The 18,329-nt window shown below is 42.8% G+C and overlaps 1 protein-coding gene across 1 annotated transcript in view; it reads left to right on the top strand.

Annotated features, from left to right (window-relative positions):
- LOC103615708 (multiple epidermal growth factor-like domains protein 6) overlaps nucleotides 1-18,329 on the top strand; it is a 180,217-nt gene that overhangs the window by 86,201 nt on the left and 75,687 nt on the right. The window contains exon 5 of the mRNA XM_017734403.1: nucleotides 5,280-5,402. Coding sequence (XP_017589892.1) covers nucleotides 5,280-5,402 — 123 coding nt within the window. The remainder of the gene's footprint in view (nucleotides 1-5,279; nucleotides 5,403-18,329) is intronic.

Here is an 18,329-nt window from a genome sequence, read left to right as displayed (position 1 = left end):
TGCTGGTGGGCTTTTGTTCAGGCAGGCTTGCAGGAACAGTGGGAGAATGATTTTACAGATTTTATTGCACTTCAGTGATTTATTACGGGTCCAGGCAGCTCTGACACACACTGGAGTCAGTGGCTCACAGGTCAGAGCACGGGTTAGCCCCAAAGCTGGGCACCCAAATGGCAACTTGGCGTGTGGCTGCCTTAAGTAAATAAAGTTGTTGCTCATATAAAGCTGATAAACACAGAAACCTGGGAAAATGGGTTTTAAATACTAGGTGGCAGTTATGAGATTCCTTTTGGTATCTTAAAAATTAGTCTTTATATTAATGAATATTGCATAAACTTGTATGGGGAAGATAAAAATAACTTAACCTGCAGGCAGTGAGTTAACTGCTGTGCTCCCCTCATCTAAACATACAAACTGTTGCCAAAATTAAATGATGTTTCACTTCATGGTTTGCCTGCTGCAGAACTGAGCCCCTGCTCGGTGCAGGTGTTTCTCCTTCCCCAGGTCTGGCCAGTCCTGTGCTCAGGGCAGGCTTAATCCCTCGCTGCATTTTAAAGGTGGTGAATTGAGCTCCAGGTGGAGACCCTGCAGAGCTGCAGCCCTCACGGGCAACTCAGTGGAGAGATGTGGAGAGGAGATTTCTGCCCCAATGCCAATATATTTCTGCTTTTCACACTGATTTTTCTTCATCTGCTGTCTTCATTTGAGAGCTGGTGATAGAGCAGGTCACTGCTGTTAGATTTCAAACTGGACTTACCAATGAAAACCACTTTGTCCAGTGTCTGCTTTTATATTAATCTTTCATTCATTTGTAGGAAATCTGAAATCACCTACATTTTCATAAAAACTTGGTGAAGGGTTGTTTTCCCTGGAGCTGAGGGTGGGTGATGTTTTCAGACTGGGAATAGCATTAAACAAGAAGATAGAAGTGAAGGATTGGAATTGTCCTTCTCCATTTAGCATGTAGTTCCTAGGCAGGATTAATTGGGCAGAGGTGGTCTGCTTCCTGAAAAAACGGCATGTTTCCTTCCATATCAAGTATTTTATAAGATTTTCGGAGAAAAGACACCTTTTTACGTAGTTCTGTTGTATGATTCCACGTGTGCAGGGAGTGTGGGACATGGGCACATGTCCACAATCCCTATTTTAGCATACTACTGAATTTAAAATATATTGTGGAATTTTATTTTTCCCCACGTGTGCTAGACAGATCATATATAAAGTTAATATCAAGTTATCTAGATGAAAGGTGTTTTCAATTATTTTTCCCATGGCAAGATTGAAGGCTCACATCCAGTATGTCCCATGGATAATGTTTTTGTGTTGCAACATTGGCTCTATAAATAAACGTGAAACATTGCAGTAGCAAACATCACATTTATTTTTTTTTTGAAGTGCCTACAGCATGTCATTACAGATGGATTGATAGGCTTGATAACATTGAACTTTAGTCAGACCTAACGTGGCAGACTTGTTACGTGTCAGAAATTTTCTGTCATTTTCTCACACATCTCACTGTTCAAAAGGCAAAATATATTTGCAACCTTGAGTGACATTGAATATGGAAAGCAGACAGAAATTTATCATTTGACAGAATTGTTTTTGTTTGGTTTATTTTACTTCTTTTTTTTTTTCTTTCTTTCTTTTTTCAGTGGCAAAGCTGTAATCGGATTTTTAAATCCTGACTACTCTGTTTTAGGAATATGGAACAGCTGATGGTAGCTTGTAAAAGCTCTATGACCCGGCCTTTTACAAATGTAAAACACATTCTTTATTACTTCACATTCAGATCATTTATTTTTGTGCTTCTTTGGACTGAGGCAACATCTGACCTTTATTATGGAGTTGCAGAAAACAACTTGGCAGAGAGCAGGCAGTGGAGAAGGTTTTGAACAGGAGACAGGACAGCAAAGGATGCAGATGCTTAGAGAGCAAATTTTCATAGCATAAGGCTAAAACTGGTGAGATTTATACCTAGTCAGTGTATTCCTTCGAATGTGACTGCTCTCCAATAAAAATGTATCAAAAAAGCTTGTTTCTTAACTCAGAAATTAAATCATAGTTTATTTTATGATGATTAGCTTTAAATAAGGTGTTTGTTTTAAAGACACATGGAGATGGAAAGTCAGGTTTTGCGAGTATAATAGAAGAACGTGGTGGGTTTCTGGTGTAAAAAGCAGCAAGGAAATGCATGAAAACATTTCCTCGAAAGACAAAAATGAGTTTTAAGGCAGAGACAAGGAAATCCTGGACAGAGCATTAAGAAGGCGGAATTAGAAGAAGGAGAAAATGATGTTTTCAGTCATACAGCGCCAATACTTTTGTAGCTGGACCACAGCATTTTATGCTGAACAAGGAAGGAAGAGATTTCTAATTGCTGACAGGAACACTCGGCAATCAAAGGAGAAACTTCCTATATATTAGCATGCAACAGCACTATACACTTCCGAATGGATTATACCCTGGTGAAATCAAGGGGATAATGATTAGCTCCTCAGCTGGAAAGGTTTTGTTCCAATATTTTGGTTCAAAATATAGCCATTGGTGTTAATAAATCGGGCTGTATATCCTAGACCACCTCACCCAGTCAATATTTTACCCCAGGAGGCCATGTGGCATTGCGGGTGCTAAAGAATAAAGTAATTCTTCCCTTTATTTTGTTTTTAAAAAATGAAATCAAAAGAGCAAGGAGATTTTATTAGTTTTCAATCCTGTTAGTATAAATAGAAGTCGAAGCTGTGGAGCCAGGTCATTATGTGGCTCATTACTGTTTATTACCACGAGGCACATCAAGATGTCTGCAAGCTGGGGGGGAGTGGAGTGGATCCCTTGGAAGGGGCGCGCTTGTCGCGCTCCGCACGGCGCCGAGCGCTCGCGTGCCTCCTCCCAGTGCTTGGAGGAACACATCCAAAATCTGTCGCTTGTCATATGTTCTCCCTGCCTCAGCCGAGGAGAAGTGAGCAGACGCTCGTTCTTATTTTGGTGCCGTTTGTTTTCGCTGCAAGCTGGGGGGGAGTGGAGTGGATCCCTTGGAAGGGGCGCGCTTGTCGCGCTCCGCACGGCGCCGAGCGCTCGCGTGCCTCCTCCCAGTGCTTGGAGGAACACATCCAAAATCTGTCGCTTGTCATATGTTCTCCCTGCCTCAGCCGAGGAGAAGTGAGCAGACGCTCGTTCTTATTTTGGTGCCGTTTGTTTTTGGAGAGAGGAGCGGGGGGGAGTGTTTTTCTCGGGGAAAAGTTTCTGTTTAAATTGCATTCCCGTGAAATCGAGAAGAGCCTTCTTGGCTTCACGCGAGTTAGGATTTGGTTTGTTGTGTATCTCTGAGATAACTGAATTCTATTTTATTTTTTTATAGCCTGCCAGTGTTTTCCAGTTTCACTGAGGACAAAGAAACTACCATTTTGTTGATCATTGCATTGAATCTAAAGCTGTAGAGACACGAGATGGTTTTAGTGGGTTTGTGCCTCTTCAGTTACACTTTAGCAAAAGTTGGTGTTTCATGATACACTTTTCTTTTAGCTTTTTAGTGGTCTGAAATGTCCTCAAAAAATTCTTTTAACCTGTGGCTTTTAGCCAGGATCAGAAATGAGCCAGTTAAGTGAAGCTCGAGCTCATCGAAGAAGTAACAAACTTTGGTAAATCTTAGTCTTTAACAATGAAGGGTTACAGTTGAAAGGCTCTCACCTCTCTTGTATGAATGTGAAATCCGTTTTTTTAATTTTTCTTTACAAACTAATTAAATCTAATTAAATGGCTTTTTTAAAGCCTCATTTCCCCCTTGGGAACAAGGCATGCCACTAATACAGAGTAACTGCCTGTGGTTTTTACAGCCATGATGATGCTTATCTTCTGCTGCTTAATCCTCCTCCTCCTGACATCCCTGCTATCTCACCTGAAAGCAATATGAGATCCTTCCCAGTGCCAAAGGCCTGTCAGATCTGTCATCTGCACCCTCAGCCTGGGCTTGGAGGAGATGTTGTGTCTCCTCAGCACTGTCTGTGCCACCAAGCCAGATCAAGAGATGTGCCCAAAAATTGAAGCCAAGCCCCCCGGAGCCCATTATTCTCACACAGGTCCATCCCTGCTTGCCCTGGCACTGCTGGATTGGGTGTGTGTTGGTCATCAACACTTCAGAGAGCAAAGTGAATGAGAAGGCATTTCCCGAGTTCCAGTGTGCATGGAATCAGTGCAGCAAATACCTGCTGGGTTTGTTACATTTACCATCCCCCTTGAACAAATTTTCTGTTTTGGAAATCACTTCCACACCGTCTGTTGTCTCTGCTCCTGCTCAGCAGAACAGTACTGCTGGCCTGATGGTTCCTATCATATTTCTTTGAAATTTCTTATATAGGGTATTTAAGTAGATTTATAAGTGAACATCTTTGCTCTTGATTTTTCTCTGCCACTGGCTGTCTATTTACTTATTTATTTTTTTCATTTAGTTCTTTATTGTTCTTCATTTTGTAATGTGTAAAGTTCTATTTTGCATGCAGGAAAGCACCAGCTTACGAGGTGAATAAGTGAGGTGTGTAGATACCAGCACCTGACAGAAAGGAGGACCATAATTGATTTAAAATCCTACCATCTTTCAGAGATTTTTCATCTCTGCCACTGCTTCTAGAAGCAACTTTACACCCAAGTGAGGATGCTGGAATGAGTGTACAGAGGTTGTTCCTGATGTTGCTGCCCAGAGGTGGAAGTTGGCGAGCTGGGTAGAGCCTGTAGCCAGAGCCAGGTGGGCTCTGCGCTCAGCTTGTGCAGAAGGGGAGGGGGAAAATCCCACCCTTGCAACTCTTAGAATCACAGAACCATTTAGGTTGTAAAGACCTTTAAGACCATTGAGTCCAACCATTAACCCAGCACTGCCAAGCCCACCACTAAAGCACGTCCCCAAAGGCCACATCCACTAATGGTGGGGCTCAAGGATCTTAGAGGTGTTTTCCAGCTGTAATGATTCTATGATATTTGTCTTTTAAATCCCTCTAGGGATGGTGTCTCCACCACTTCCCTGGGCACCCTTTCAATGCTTGGCAATCCTTTCAGTGAAGAAATGTTTTGTGATACCCAATCTAAACCTCCCCTGGCACAACTTGGTTGGGTGGAGGGGCTCAGCAGCGTAGCTGCGAGTTGCTGCTCTTGGGTTTGCTTCAGGGTCCTGAGCTGAGTTTCATCTCAGAAACTTTGTAATTTTTTCACATCAGTCAGACACGATTGTCTTTAGATCTTCAGGCAGTGTGGTCAGTGCCCACTCTTCACTGGTTGCTTGTGCTTTCTTCTGGCAGATGTGAATGAGTGCACCATGGAGAACGGGGGCTGCCACGACCGCTGCTGCAACACCATCGGCAGCTACCACTGCAAGTGTCCAGCTGGCCAGAAGCTGGGGGAAGATGGAAAATCCTGTGGAGGTAATGCTTTGTGCCATGTCTCACTGCTATTAAGGAATCAGCAGACTTAGGAAGGAGAAGGAGATGCTGGCTTTTATGTGGAGCCAGCTGAAGAGCGTGTGCTCAGAGTTGTCGAGAGTGCAGATCTTCTCATGTCTGGATTATGAAGATGTAACTGTAAGAACACTTCAAAGGGTTGGGGTTTTGTTTTATTTTGTCGAAAAAAATGTTATCACTTAACCTGGATTGGCTGTGCCATGTTCTGATTATGGGATTTCCATCATCAATTTAAAAACCTGAAGGAAGTGTATACGCTTGATAATATTTCATCTGTCTCTGAAGCAAAATGGTTCTTACCAGAAGATACACATGCATTTTCACATTTCAATCACAATTCCACAGCTAGAGATTAACTGAATAAAAAAGGATTTAAAAACCACATGCTATGTAAACCCATTTGTCTTTTTCCTAAGGGAGATTTAAGTCTAGTTAGTGTATTATAGGGTAAAATTTGTTCGTATGCAAAAACTTAACGTTAGAACACATAATGAATTATGGTCAGACTTCCTAAAGGTGCACTGGTAAACAGAGTGGGTGTGAACAAGCGCAGATGAGGTGTTGACCTAGAGTCACTACATTTTGTGCATCAGCAGATGCTGCAGAAGGTGGAGGAGGCCAGGTGTTAGGTACCCAAGGTGTGCTGCATTGCAGGCCAGAGCAGTTCCTTCTGTCTGAGCTCTCCCCTGACACAGGGAACAGGGATGTGCTGCCACATGCTCTGGTGTGCTCTGCTGTGTGCCTGGGTTGCACCTCCCTTGCATTTCAGTGCTGCAGTAAATGCATCAGTGATGATTTTTTTTAATCTCAGGGCAGCTTTTCATGAACTGTATTATCAGCTTTCCACAAGAAACAGTATTCTCTGGCTTTTCCCATTGCACAGTATCTCACACATTCCTTTCTTCCAGGATTTCATTTTACCATTGTTCGACTCCTTCTTAAGGTTTGTACAAAGCACTGTATTTCTTGCTTGTGGTCATATGATTTATCCTAACTTTATAATTTATTTGGCTGCACTCCTTTTTTCACTAAAAGACGATGGAATTATTTTCTATGGCAGCCTGTCAGTTGAGATCTACCTTGAGAGTGTAAATAAGCTGTAGATGGTTATTTTGCTTTGATTGAAGTATTTCATGATGGTCCTCCGTGTTTTCATTTTGGCCTTTGGAGAGCTCAACCCAGGCATATCATGGATGATTCAGATCCCTGCTACTTCACCTCAGCTTCTCTTACCTCTTCTGGGGAGTGACTGGCAATATGCCCATGAGCCCATGCACAGGTCTGTGTTTTGATGACTCCTGAATGCTTTTGGTGCATAAAAGTTGTCCAAACCCCAAGGTTTTTGAAAGCAGGAGTCCTACTCATCCTAATCCTTAGCATGCAAGAGTAGTTTTTCCATTAGAATAGTTTTGTGTTAATAGGTAAGTCAAATGAGTGTTCCTTCTGCACAAAACTATTCTTACAATACACTTTAAATTCTAGCATTTGGACAGTCTTTAATAAAAACTCAAACAGAGCTTAAGGTATTTGATTTTTGGACTATATTTTGTCTGACCAGGAATTGCAGGGGGATATATTATTAGCTGTTTTGAAGCTATTTTTTGAAATCTTCAGGCAAAAATGGAAACATACAATGAACTGGAAACGCTCAAGTCATAGGACAAAGTGAACGTGGTGGTGTCACTCAGTACACCTGAAATCCTGCAGAGGTGACAACCACAACGAGCATTTGGCTGTACTGACCTGCAAGGAGGCCAATTTCAGCCAAGTTCTGGCCATCAGGTGTTATGATATCAGTAACTTAGTGGTTGGTTACTACGTGAGGGAAGAGTGAGCTCCCAAACAAAACTGTGTGTGCTGCTGGAAGGTCTTCCAGGGTGTGGCACTGAACTGGGGCTTTATTGATGCCTCTGCTTTGCTCAGAGGAGTCATTTTGCAGATGGGAGTAAAACAGCTCCTCATTCAGGTTAACCAGTGGTTTTGGAGGAATGAAGCTTATTGTCATTCTGGGTTGTTCCATTCTTTCTGTCTTTATGGCATCACTGTGCTTTATGTTACCCCTTAGTCTAAACTCAGGCGTTAAATAGATGTGCACTATTGTTCTGCTCCCATTATTTGTCTCATGGTTGGTTTTATTTCACTGGTGCCTGCAATGATCGATTGGTGTACGGGGTTTTTTTATAAGCCAAGGTACAAATAAGGTGTATTGTTAGAAAAGCAGCATGGAAGTAGCACAGATTTTATTCAGCGAGTCATTATTGCTGGAAAGATTGATCATGTTTTTCAGAAACAAAATAGAGCATCCTTCTGACAAAAGGGAAAGATGTCAGGAAATAACTGTTGGGTTTTTTTAAATACTATTTTAGCCATTTGTAGCTGTTGAATGCTAAGGAAGGGAAAGTGGATAAAAATTCACTAACCAACAACATGCTGAAGTGCACTGCTCTTTTGATCAATCATTGCTGGGAGTTTGTGAACAATTCTTTTGGAGACCCAAAGGCCTAATTTCACAGCTTGAATGAGCTGACAGTGCTCAACATCTCCACCTTCCAGGGTGTCAGAGGTGCATGCAAGACACGAGGCTCCATGCATATGCACAAGACAACAGCATAAAATAGGTGAGATAATCTTAAAATAGTTATTACTATCAGCTTTGATTAAACCTTCCCCTCCTTCTTGAGTGGTTCCGTGGCTGGTTGGACCCACATGGGGAAGGGGATCAAGCAGCACAGCCTGGGACACCCTGTGGTGCGGGGTCTATCCTCCTTCCAGGGGCTGTAGGGATCTTTCCTGGCTATTTGTAGGGATCTTTCCTGGCTGTTTGGGGGTTCTTATGGCAGGATATGTCATTCAGAGTTACGTAGTTTGTAAAGTCTTGCTTCGCTTTGGTGCGGGATACTTGTATCTAGAGGCAAGGTGTGGTGAGATGAAGGCATGTGCATCTCCATAGAAATGCCAGCCAGAGCAGTGACCTGATTAGCCTTTCAGAACTAATTATCTCCGTGTTGTACTGCAGCTTTCACTCTCCAGCCTTCATGCTCAGAACTTCAGTTTGCTTCTGTGACAGAGAAATATCTTCTGGCAGCTCCTCGTGTAGGCATTACAGATTGTGACAGAAAGCTCCTGCTTCCCTCCCGCTCCTCGTTTGCCTGGTGGAAATGAATGATGAGACGGGATTTGGCTTTAAATCACTGCACAAATAATGTGACAAATTAATATTTGACATTTACTGGTGTAGGACTGTCAGGCTGATGCTGTGCCCTGTGCATCCCGTGGTGTTCCTGGGGCAGCCTGGGGAGGGGCCGTGGGTGGGTTTGCTCAGAAAGGTGGTCTGAGGAAGGGAGGGGAGATGGGTGTGTGTCCCATATCTCCTTGTTTGTGAAGCAGAGGTACCGCTGACAGCCTATGTCAGCGAGATAGGCTGTGAAATGCAGAGATATCCTCATTTCATATTTTATTCTAATGCGAAACAGTTCTACTGGAGCATCGCAAAATGCAGAAATGGTATTTTCTGAACATAAATACCACTTTAAATGGTATTTTAAATGGTAATTTGAAAGCTCAGTTGTTGGCACAAGTCCAGATTTGTAAGGGATGCTGAGGCTACAGCTACAAAAGCGTGTTTTCACACATGAATAAGCTGCAGAAGTCAAGTAGAAAAAGGTCGTGACCTTATGTTAACCTTCTTTGGTAAACTGTCATTTCTTATTTATATTATTGTGTTCTCATCTGTCAAGGCAACTGGAGGAACTTAGAGACAAGTGAAGTCCTGTGATTAACTGTTGATGAAAAAAGCCCCTATTTTGTTGATTAGAGTGATATTGCAATCACTGTAACCCCGTCCCCAGGGGTTTCGGTCAAACCTCGGAGCTCTGGCAGGTTTCCTGACCTTGGCCAGGGGGACTTTGGGAGCAGCTGCCTCCAGAGCCGGAGTGTGACTGTGCAGGGCCACCACTGGTTACCCCAGTAATGGAAGAGTCACCAGGGTCAGTGGTGGAGCCTGATCCCAGGGCACGTGGGAACTCTCCAAATGCTGTTTGTTGCCTTGGAAGAATTAATAGTGGGCTAAAAGGAATACTGAGGGACATGTCTGAGAGCAAGGAAGTGTTTATTAATATGGTGACAGCATTTATTAAGTTAACAAGGTCTGAGATAAAACTTATTCTTGTCAAATTCTGGTTTTGTTGAAGAGAACAAACATTAATTCTGCATTTGGACTATTTTCCCTGCCCAGCAAATCAATGTACAGGTGTCTGCCGTGTCCTGTGATAAAACCTGAAGGATATGCACTTTGAGGGAAATACCAAGGAATTTTTAACTACATTTATTTAATTTTTATTAGAACAGGAGAAATGAGTCTACTGGAAGGATTCAGGATGCTTTTGCATTGTCTTAACTCTAAAAGTTGCATTTGATTCAACACGCATTGTTGGCAGGCCGTGACACTGAGGTACTTATTTCCAGGAACACTTCAACAGAAGGAGAACAAGGAGAATATATTTTACAAAAAGAAAAAAATGTACCAGTTCATACTCTAGGTGCAACAAATACCACACCAACTGAACTCAAATCTTACAGCACTTAAGTGAAGGCACCCCTAGATGAGGTGAAGCCACCCAGCCCTCTTCATCTTTCTCTATTTCAAGGCCTTGTCTTGAGACAAAGAAATAAATCCAGTTGCAGGAATTGTATCACAATTATCTAATTATTTGTAACTGAATTACTCTGCCCACCTCATGTCTGCCTTATGGAGTGAGGGGAACTGACAACTCCACCTCAGCAACTTAGCAGACCCTGGGTGAGCCATCGTGGTAACTGAGGTATTTCAGGGTATTGGAATTTTACAGCAGTTCTAAAAAGAAGAGAAAAAGAACAGGCAAAAGAAAAAGACTTGTGAGAGGAGAGAAGGTAAAATCTAATTTCTGATTTTTCCAACCCTGTTGTTAGTTGTTCTCAGGTATCCTGGGACTCCAGCTTGGGCTTTTAGAGCTAAGTCAGATAATTTCAAGTATTTAAGTTTCAAAGTATAAAAAACCCGCAGTAATCTGCCGGGGGGGAAGAATAAACATTTTCTTCTCCATTAGTTTGTACATCCAGAATACTGGTAAATGTCTGATAATTAAAGTGAATTCAACAAGAAGCAATACTTGTTTTTAAATTTAAATATTATTTATGATTGCTTCTACCTGTCAAATCAGTATTTTTAGTCATGAGTAAAAAGCATAATAATTGCTTTGATTTCAGATCCCAGTTGGTAATAAGAAAAAAAAAAAGGAAGGGTTCCCCTACTTCTCTCATAGAGGGAACTGTATTAACTGAGATTAAGGATTAATTGTGCATTATAAACACTATTTGGCATTGCGCACTCAGACTTCTGTGGTTTTCTGGAGACTGTTGGATTTAGGCAGGAGAACTGTGTGATTTTTGTGCATGGCTGCGGAGAAGCTCCAGGCAGAAACTGCTGGAGACGTCCATAGCTACATTTGCAAACTTGATGGGGAATCTAATTTTATTTCTACTCCCAAGTCATTCTTTTGGAATTCTCCGTTTCAAGCATTTCTCTCTGGCTCTTGAGCAGAAATGATGGGTGGAGGTTGTTCCTCTGACCTGCCTCGTGCTCTCCCAAGCCGTGTTGGATCCGGCTGGGATCAATAGCTGTGCGGAGCTGTTACACTCTCCTAGGCACATGGTGTCATCTGTCTGCATTTGTCTGTTCCTGGTAGTTCTACAGCAAAAAAAGTGCTCCAGATAAGTAGCAAAAATGACAACAGATTCATAGTAACACTGACTGCAGCTTATTGGAGTTTTTAAATGAATTACCTGAGTGCTGATTCCTGGCAAGCCCGAGCAGGCAGGAACCTGAGCTGAATTTCGGGGGCTCATTCCAGGCTGGCAGTGGCTGTCAGCGCAGCAATGCTTGGTCTGGGCAGTCCCCTTGCTTTTGGTGAGCCCTTGTGAGCATAAAACACTCAGCTACATGCTGGGGGCACACAAACCTTTTCCATCTTACGAAAATACATCAAATACTAAACTCTGCAAATCCCAGCATTTTGTGTATGTTTCTCTTCAGTCAGGGAAGGGACACACTGCTCGGGCCAGAACAGACACTTCCTGCCTGGTTCTGTGTCAGTCTGGGCTGAGAAGAGCAGCTGATGCTCTGATAATTGATTTATTGTTGAATTTTAATTACCCTTGTTTAGTTTCTTCCTGATTCCTGCTTGACTGTTGCTGAAGTCTCCCTGCTCTTCTCTCCCACACCAAACAAAGGCGGCTGTGAGCTGAACCACCCGATTTCTCACATCTGCCATCCCTCGGGGTAGACAGGCTCACAGTTATGACAGCTCCCTCCAAAGTGAATATTGCCATTGAAGGCTGAGCTCGTTTATCCTGGATACACGTTTTCATCGATAGGAGCTGAGAACAGGCTGAGTCAGTTTTCAGTCACTTTTTAAGTAGAAGTTTTATGCATAGCAGTTGGGTCAAGGGTACTATTACCTTAATCCAAGCCTCCAAAGCAAGAGCTGAATGAATGCTACCTTTATTTGCAGCCCTTGACTCTTGGGGAAGACTGGGACCACTTATATTTCAAGGGCTCAATGATTATTTCCAGATAATCTTGGTAAATCTCTTTTTTTCAATGGAGCTTGTTTTCTGGTGCCTAGATTTTTCCCTTTGAATGCTTAATTCAGCTGCAACGTTTTAATAACAGCCTTTTGCATAAACAAACCATGGAACTGGCAGTTTAATTTTCAGGTTGTGTCAGGATTACACAGGGTTAGGTGTAGTGCAGCTTGTCACCATGTCATACATTTCCTGCATCTCAACTTCTGCCATGTTCCAAGGCAGCAGCTTTTAAAAAGCACGGTACTGCTCATACCCCACAGCAGACTGGCACCTTTTCCCTTTGCATTTCAGTTATCAGATGAATTATTGATCACTGATCTGAAGGGGGAAGCTTGTTTCTGGATGTCACAGGTAGCAGCAAACGCAGAGTCCTGTCTCGGTGGCATCTGCCGGTGCCGTCCATATGGCGCTCGCAGCTCCCCGTGCGTCACAGCTGATCACAGACTCGGCACATGGACTGCTTCCCAAGGCTTCCAGCTACCTTGTCTTCCTCCAGCTCCACCAGCTGGAAGGAAATACAGAGCAGAAACCTCAACTTGCCATTCTCCTTGGAAAGGAGTGTTTGTGGGAAGTGCAGGGACAGTGACCGTCACCCCCTCCCTCGTTCCTCCGTGGGTAGCTCCAGGTCTTGCAGTTGTGAGTTTGTGCACAAAGTTGGGCGTGGGCAAAATAAAGTGGCCTGGAAAGTTTTCTTTGTCCAAACCACTTGATGCAGAAATCTCTATTGATCAGCTGTTGATAGTGAAAACATTTAAAGTTCAGAAATATTATGGTATTTGTCACACTACTCAGGGACTTAATGCTTTTAATTAATATAGGAGCTGTGAAGAGTTGGATGAAAAGCATTATAGAACTATATGAAAAGACTATTACTGTCCAGATGAAAGATAGTATTTGGAAATAATGTGACAAAAAATGATAGACTGAGGTACAAATATGTTTTGAGATATTTCTAGGGCTCTGATTAGTTTGTATTAGCTAGTTTTTTGCATTTATGACTACCTCTGAAAGGCAGGTTATGGAGAATGTTAGCATTCCAGTGGGCTGATTGACAATAATTAGGTTTTTTTTAAGGAAAGGAAAGAAGCAGGGTATTGTTGGAGCTGACTAATGTGAATTAAAAGCCAGGTAATCATTTCTGCAATTACAGAGATACAATGATTGCTGTTGTAAGAGAAGAAAATCCACTCGTACTTTTAAGAATCATTGTGTAGGAAGAGCTTTGCAAGCCTGAAATTGAAGCTCTGGTCAGGGTCTCCAAAATTACACGTAGTAGTAATTTTATGCAGAAGCAAGACTTTTGAATACTTAAATTATAGCTTGTTTGTAGCAAGGTATTTACCAGCAAATACAGGCATCTTATAAACAGCCCATGAGTCATCTTGGTGTTCATTTCGAGCACATCGAAAATGCAAATTGCAGCTGAATTATTCTTGTGTGGAGAAGCGAGGCTTAGAAAAACCTTAAATTCGTACTTTAAATGGAAATTATGAGGGGAAAAATGTGCACATTTGCCTTTCAGAGGAGGTTATTGTGCAGGGTGACTACAGCTTTTTCTATAGCTTTGCCTACAGGCTCCGTAAACAAGGACTGAGGGCAGGTACGGAGACGGGAAGGAGCACAGCTCCTGAGTGGTGTTTATGCTCCCCTTTGGGAGCATTTAATACTGTTCTTCACCAGGACAGCTAATAGAACTCCCTTTTTCTTTTTTTTCTTTTTTTCTTTTTTATTATTGAAATGCCTGTGGATTTTATGAGCCATCTGATACAACCTTAAAAAGCTTTAAAACAATTTGTGATAAAATCTAAGGCAAACAGAAATCTGTCAGCTTCTCTGTTCAAAGCCTTGGCCCAAAGGAAGCGATCCAGACATGACTGTCAGCGAGATAGCAACTGCTGGGAGAGCTACACTGCTTTATTAAAAGATCAGTAGTTTGATCAACATCATATTGGATTACTCAAACTTCAATTACAGGAGTACCTGAGGGCTTTAGCTGGGATATATTAGAAGACCAACTTGAAGTAAACCTGCTGTTGTTGCATGCCAGCTCTGTGAAAGGCCCACCTGAGAACCTTGTTAACAGTTCTTGTCGCAAAAGGGATTCAGTGTCAGCCAAGGAGTTCAAAAACAACTAATAAAATTGGAGCAATCAACTGATTAATTTGATGTGAATTTTAATCTCAGGAAGAGGAAGAAAAAAGGAAGTAAAATAAATTCTTCCGTGCCTGATGACATTATTCCTACAAGACAGGGTGAGAGAGTTGGGGTGGTTCAGCCTGAAGAAGAAGAGTGTCTGGGGAGACCTCAGAGCCCCTTCCAGTGCCTAAAAGGGTTCCAAGAGGGCTGGAGAGGGACTTTTGACAAAGCCATGGAGTGATAAGAGAGAGGGAAATGGCTTCAAACTGACAGAGGGCAGGTTTAGATCAGATGTTGAGAAGAAATTCTTCCCTGTGTGGATTGTGAGGCACTGGCACAGCTTTCCCAGAGAATTCATGGCTGCCCTATGCCTGGAAGTGTCCAAGGCCAGGTTGGACAGGGCTTGGAGCTACCTGGGCTAGTGGAAGGGGGATTAGAACTGGTTGATCTTCAGGGTCCCTTCCAACCCAAACAATCTGTGGTTCACGATCAGGATCCAGCTCTGGAAGGTGGCATGGACAGATTTTGGATGTGTTAATGTCACTTCTCTCTTCTTCTGGTAGAATCTCTGCAGAGTCACACATGATATAAAGGAAGCAGATCAAGAAAATCTGTGTAAAATGCTGTCCTTTGCTGGCTGGCAGTTTATGTAGCAGATTGTCCTGGAGCTGGGATGGCTCCAGTGGGGGATCGATGCTTGTGGTGGCACCTGAAGAGGCACCCCATGAACTGCTGGCCGTAGAGCAGTGCCAGGAGCCAGCTGTGACAGGGGGAGGAGGTTGTGCTGTGGTCTCAGGCTTAGAGTGGCAGAGGTGGAGCTTGGTGGCTGAACGGTGTCTGCGCCCTCCTGTTTTCCTGGTCCTGCACAGCCTTGTCACAAATCACATGTGTATTTCCAGCCAGCACAGCATGTGTACTGTAAGCTGGAAACACCAGATTATGGAGGTGTTTGCATGATTATAATTTTCTTGTGCATGTTTTACCTGCTGTCTGTGGAAAACACATTCCTCTGCATTCTGCTGTAGTAGAGACACGGAGCTCAGCAAGTGTGCGTTGATATTGCTGCTAGCAAAATCCAGGTGTTGTCATCACATCAGGCATTTCTCTTTTTATTCCATAACTACTCTTGCAAACTTCCATATCCTGCCGAGACAAGATGCTGGTGGCCCAGCATATAAACCTCCTTAATGCAGCTCAGATCCGAGCTGCACACACGGACACATGGCTGTATCATGCTGTCATTTATTAAGTACATCTCCTTGTAGAGATCCTCTCCTCCTTTCCCACCCTCCCACCTCACAGCAGGGCCCAACTGGGTTGTGCTGAGGAGCTGTGTTTAAAAACTGATACATCCATAACAAATGTTCTCTCTGCTGTTCTGCCCCACATCAGAAAGTCTTGCAGGAGTGTTGCAGGAGCTGCTGATACTGATGATCTCAAAGTCTTTCTCCTAAGCAGAAATCACATAAAATGTTGATTGTTGTCTTTAAAACATTCCTTCCGACTTCCCTGTTCACAGTCAGTTACATTCGCCTCTTTTCTACTGGAAACAGTGACATTAATGAAGGTGGGTTTTTTCAGTATGTAAATGTTTTTTTAGGAGCCTAAGTTACCCTTTTATCTGGTTTGTCGTTCTTCAGCTCGTACTTCCTTGTTATTTCATGTGGTCATTCACTTATCCTGGCACACTTCTCCCCTAAGAGTTTGTGTCCATCTGTGTGGGTTTCATATTGATGGGAGTTGGAGACGTCAAGGGGGTGCAGTTGCCAAAATATCTATTAGTCTAACCCCACTGTGGAGGCTGGTAACCCTACCACTCTTCCTTTTTGGCTTTTGCTTTGCTGGGATGCTGTGTACTACACCAAGATCCCAGAATGGATCATTCTTTTTTGTTTAAAATACTTAGAGTGGAGAAAAACATACAGAACTGCTTTGTGAAGAGACGGAAAAATGTATTTCTTCAGGGCTGTGTGAAAACATGAGAGTGTTGTCTGAGGTCTGTCCGTGAAATTATCATGTTCCTTGCTTTAATTCTATAGCCTGTTTTTCTTGCAAATTGTCTGGTTTCAATAATTGCTTAAAATGTGTGTGTGTATATATATATATATATATATATATATATATATGTGTCTCTGTGTGTGTGTATTTAATGAAGAATTCCTTGAAACTCTAATTAGGGCTGCTTGACTCCAAAGCAGTTTATGTATCACAGGCTTACACAGCTATCAAACAGATGCTTCTCCTTTTTTTTCGTTCAGCTGACATTTTCATTTTCTCTGCATATTTTGAGCACTGAGCAGTGATGTGTTTTGACTCCTGAGGCTAGAGATGATATCAAAATGAGGATTAGAAATGAAGCTTTACCTGTCAATTAAGTTGTTAAGCTTGTCCTCCACAGTGTCTACACTTTGAAATGGCCTGTTTATTGAATTTGAAATAGTTTTCATTCTTGACTTTGTTTAAATTGAATGGACAGTTCTAATTATAATCTTCAGGGTTTTCATCTGCAACATATGGTTTGCATTTAGAGCTGTGGATGAGGGGCTCTTGGATGTTTATTGAGCTAAACCACTGTTAAATATCTCATGAGAGAGTGGCATGTCAGACATTGAGAGTAAGCAGAAATGGGCAGTACAAATATTGGCCAATTTTCTCTTTTCACATCGCTCTGTCCAGGAGATTTCCTGGGAGACAGCTGAGAAATGAACTGTGGTGGCAGGGTCCAGGCATTGGTGAGGAACAAGTCACCACCTTCAGTGGTTGCCTTGTGCCAGTCTTACCTTGAAAGCAATATTAGAAAAAAAGAGAAAGAAAGAAAAAAAGTCTTAGAGCATCTTTGATATATTCCTTCCCCATCCTGAATTCAAATTCAATGAATTCAAATTACCAGGATCTTTGTCAGGTCAATGTCGTTCTTTCCAATCACGTGTGGCCCCCACTAACAGGGTTGCATGATATCTCATGGCAATTTATTCCTCTGTTTATTCTCCTGTAAGCCCAGTGACAGACCAGGAAATGAAATCTAGGTCTTTTAGACTTGATGGAGTGGATTGTCCTTGCAGTGCTCGTAGAAGTCTTCTCCCCAAAAGCAGGTTGTGGGGCAGCTCCTGCCATTCCCGCTCCATGGCTCTGTCAAAAATGCCATACCTTGGAGATGCCTCTGTCCTTTTCCTTTGAAAACAGGCACCTGGAGATGCATCTCCTTTCAGATCTGGACATAAATATTTATTACCTAACGCATGGTCCAGCTGATGACTCTGCTTTTCAGTGTTTCACAGCGCCGTGATTTCCATCCTTTGGTGTTTAATGTGTAGAGAGAGAGAAACCAGAAGGAGAGAAGTGAAACCTAGCCTAGGCACAGCTGGAAAGTCCTTAAAACTACCTGGGAAAACATCTGAGGTGTAGGGCAAGGTACCAACTACAGGGCAGAAGATGCCTCTCCATGGTGTGACCAAATCTCCAGGGAGGTCTGGAGGAAGGACTGAAAGGCAGTGAACCTGGTACAAAAGGCTGTGCTAATTTAATGTCATTATTTACCTTCCCCATTTTCAGGGGAAGTTAGATAACCAGATAACTTGAAAAGCTGCTTTCTGTGCCTGCAGAATGGGTGCTGGTAAAAGTTGCTTTGTCCTTAATCCTGGGTGAAGAAACGTAGTACAAAACTGGCTGCTCCAACAAGGGCCCTCGTTCTTTGTGAAATCAGTTTGCAGGGGCTAAATTGGGTGAAGAATCATTAACCTTGCTTTTAACCAGTCCCTTACCAGGCATTATGTGCTCCTTTTTGGTATGGTTTGCTGAAGCCATTCCATGAATTAGTCCTGTTGGAGCAGCCTTGCCTGGGACACCTGTGAGTGAGGAACGTGAGGAAGCTGCAGCAGTCGGGGCTGACCTGGCTGTCTTGGAGCTGGAGCAGACAATGGATGCTCATCTAATCCGTGGCAGGGGCCAGCAAAGGGCAGAACAAATATCTGAGGAACAAAAATAAAAGCCTGGGAGCACTAACAGTTCAAAATGACCCAGCTGGCTCTGCAGGAGCACATTTATCTGTGCTGAGAGCTGTTTCATGGAGGTGTTTTAACATCAGGTTGTAGAAAACCACTCAAAAGAGCTTGTAGCATATTTGTGGGATTT

Source organism: Corvus brachyrhynchos, unplaced genomic scaffold (genome assembly GCF_000691975.1).
Source record: "Corvus brachyrhynchos isolate BGI_N302 unplaced genomic scaffold, ASM69197v1 scaffold544, whole genome shotgun sequence".
NCBI lineage: Eukaryota > Metazoa > Chordata > Aves > Passeriformes > Corvidae > Corvus > Corvus brachyrhynchos.
Note: the sequence above shows the minus strand (reverse complement) of the source record. Positions and strands in the feature narration are given on the sequence as shown.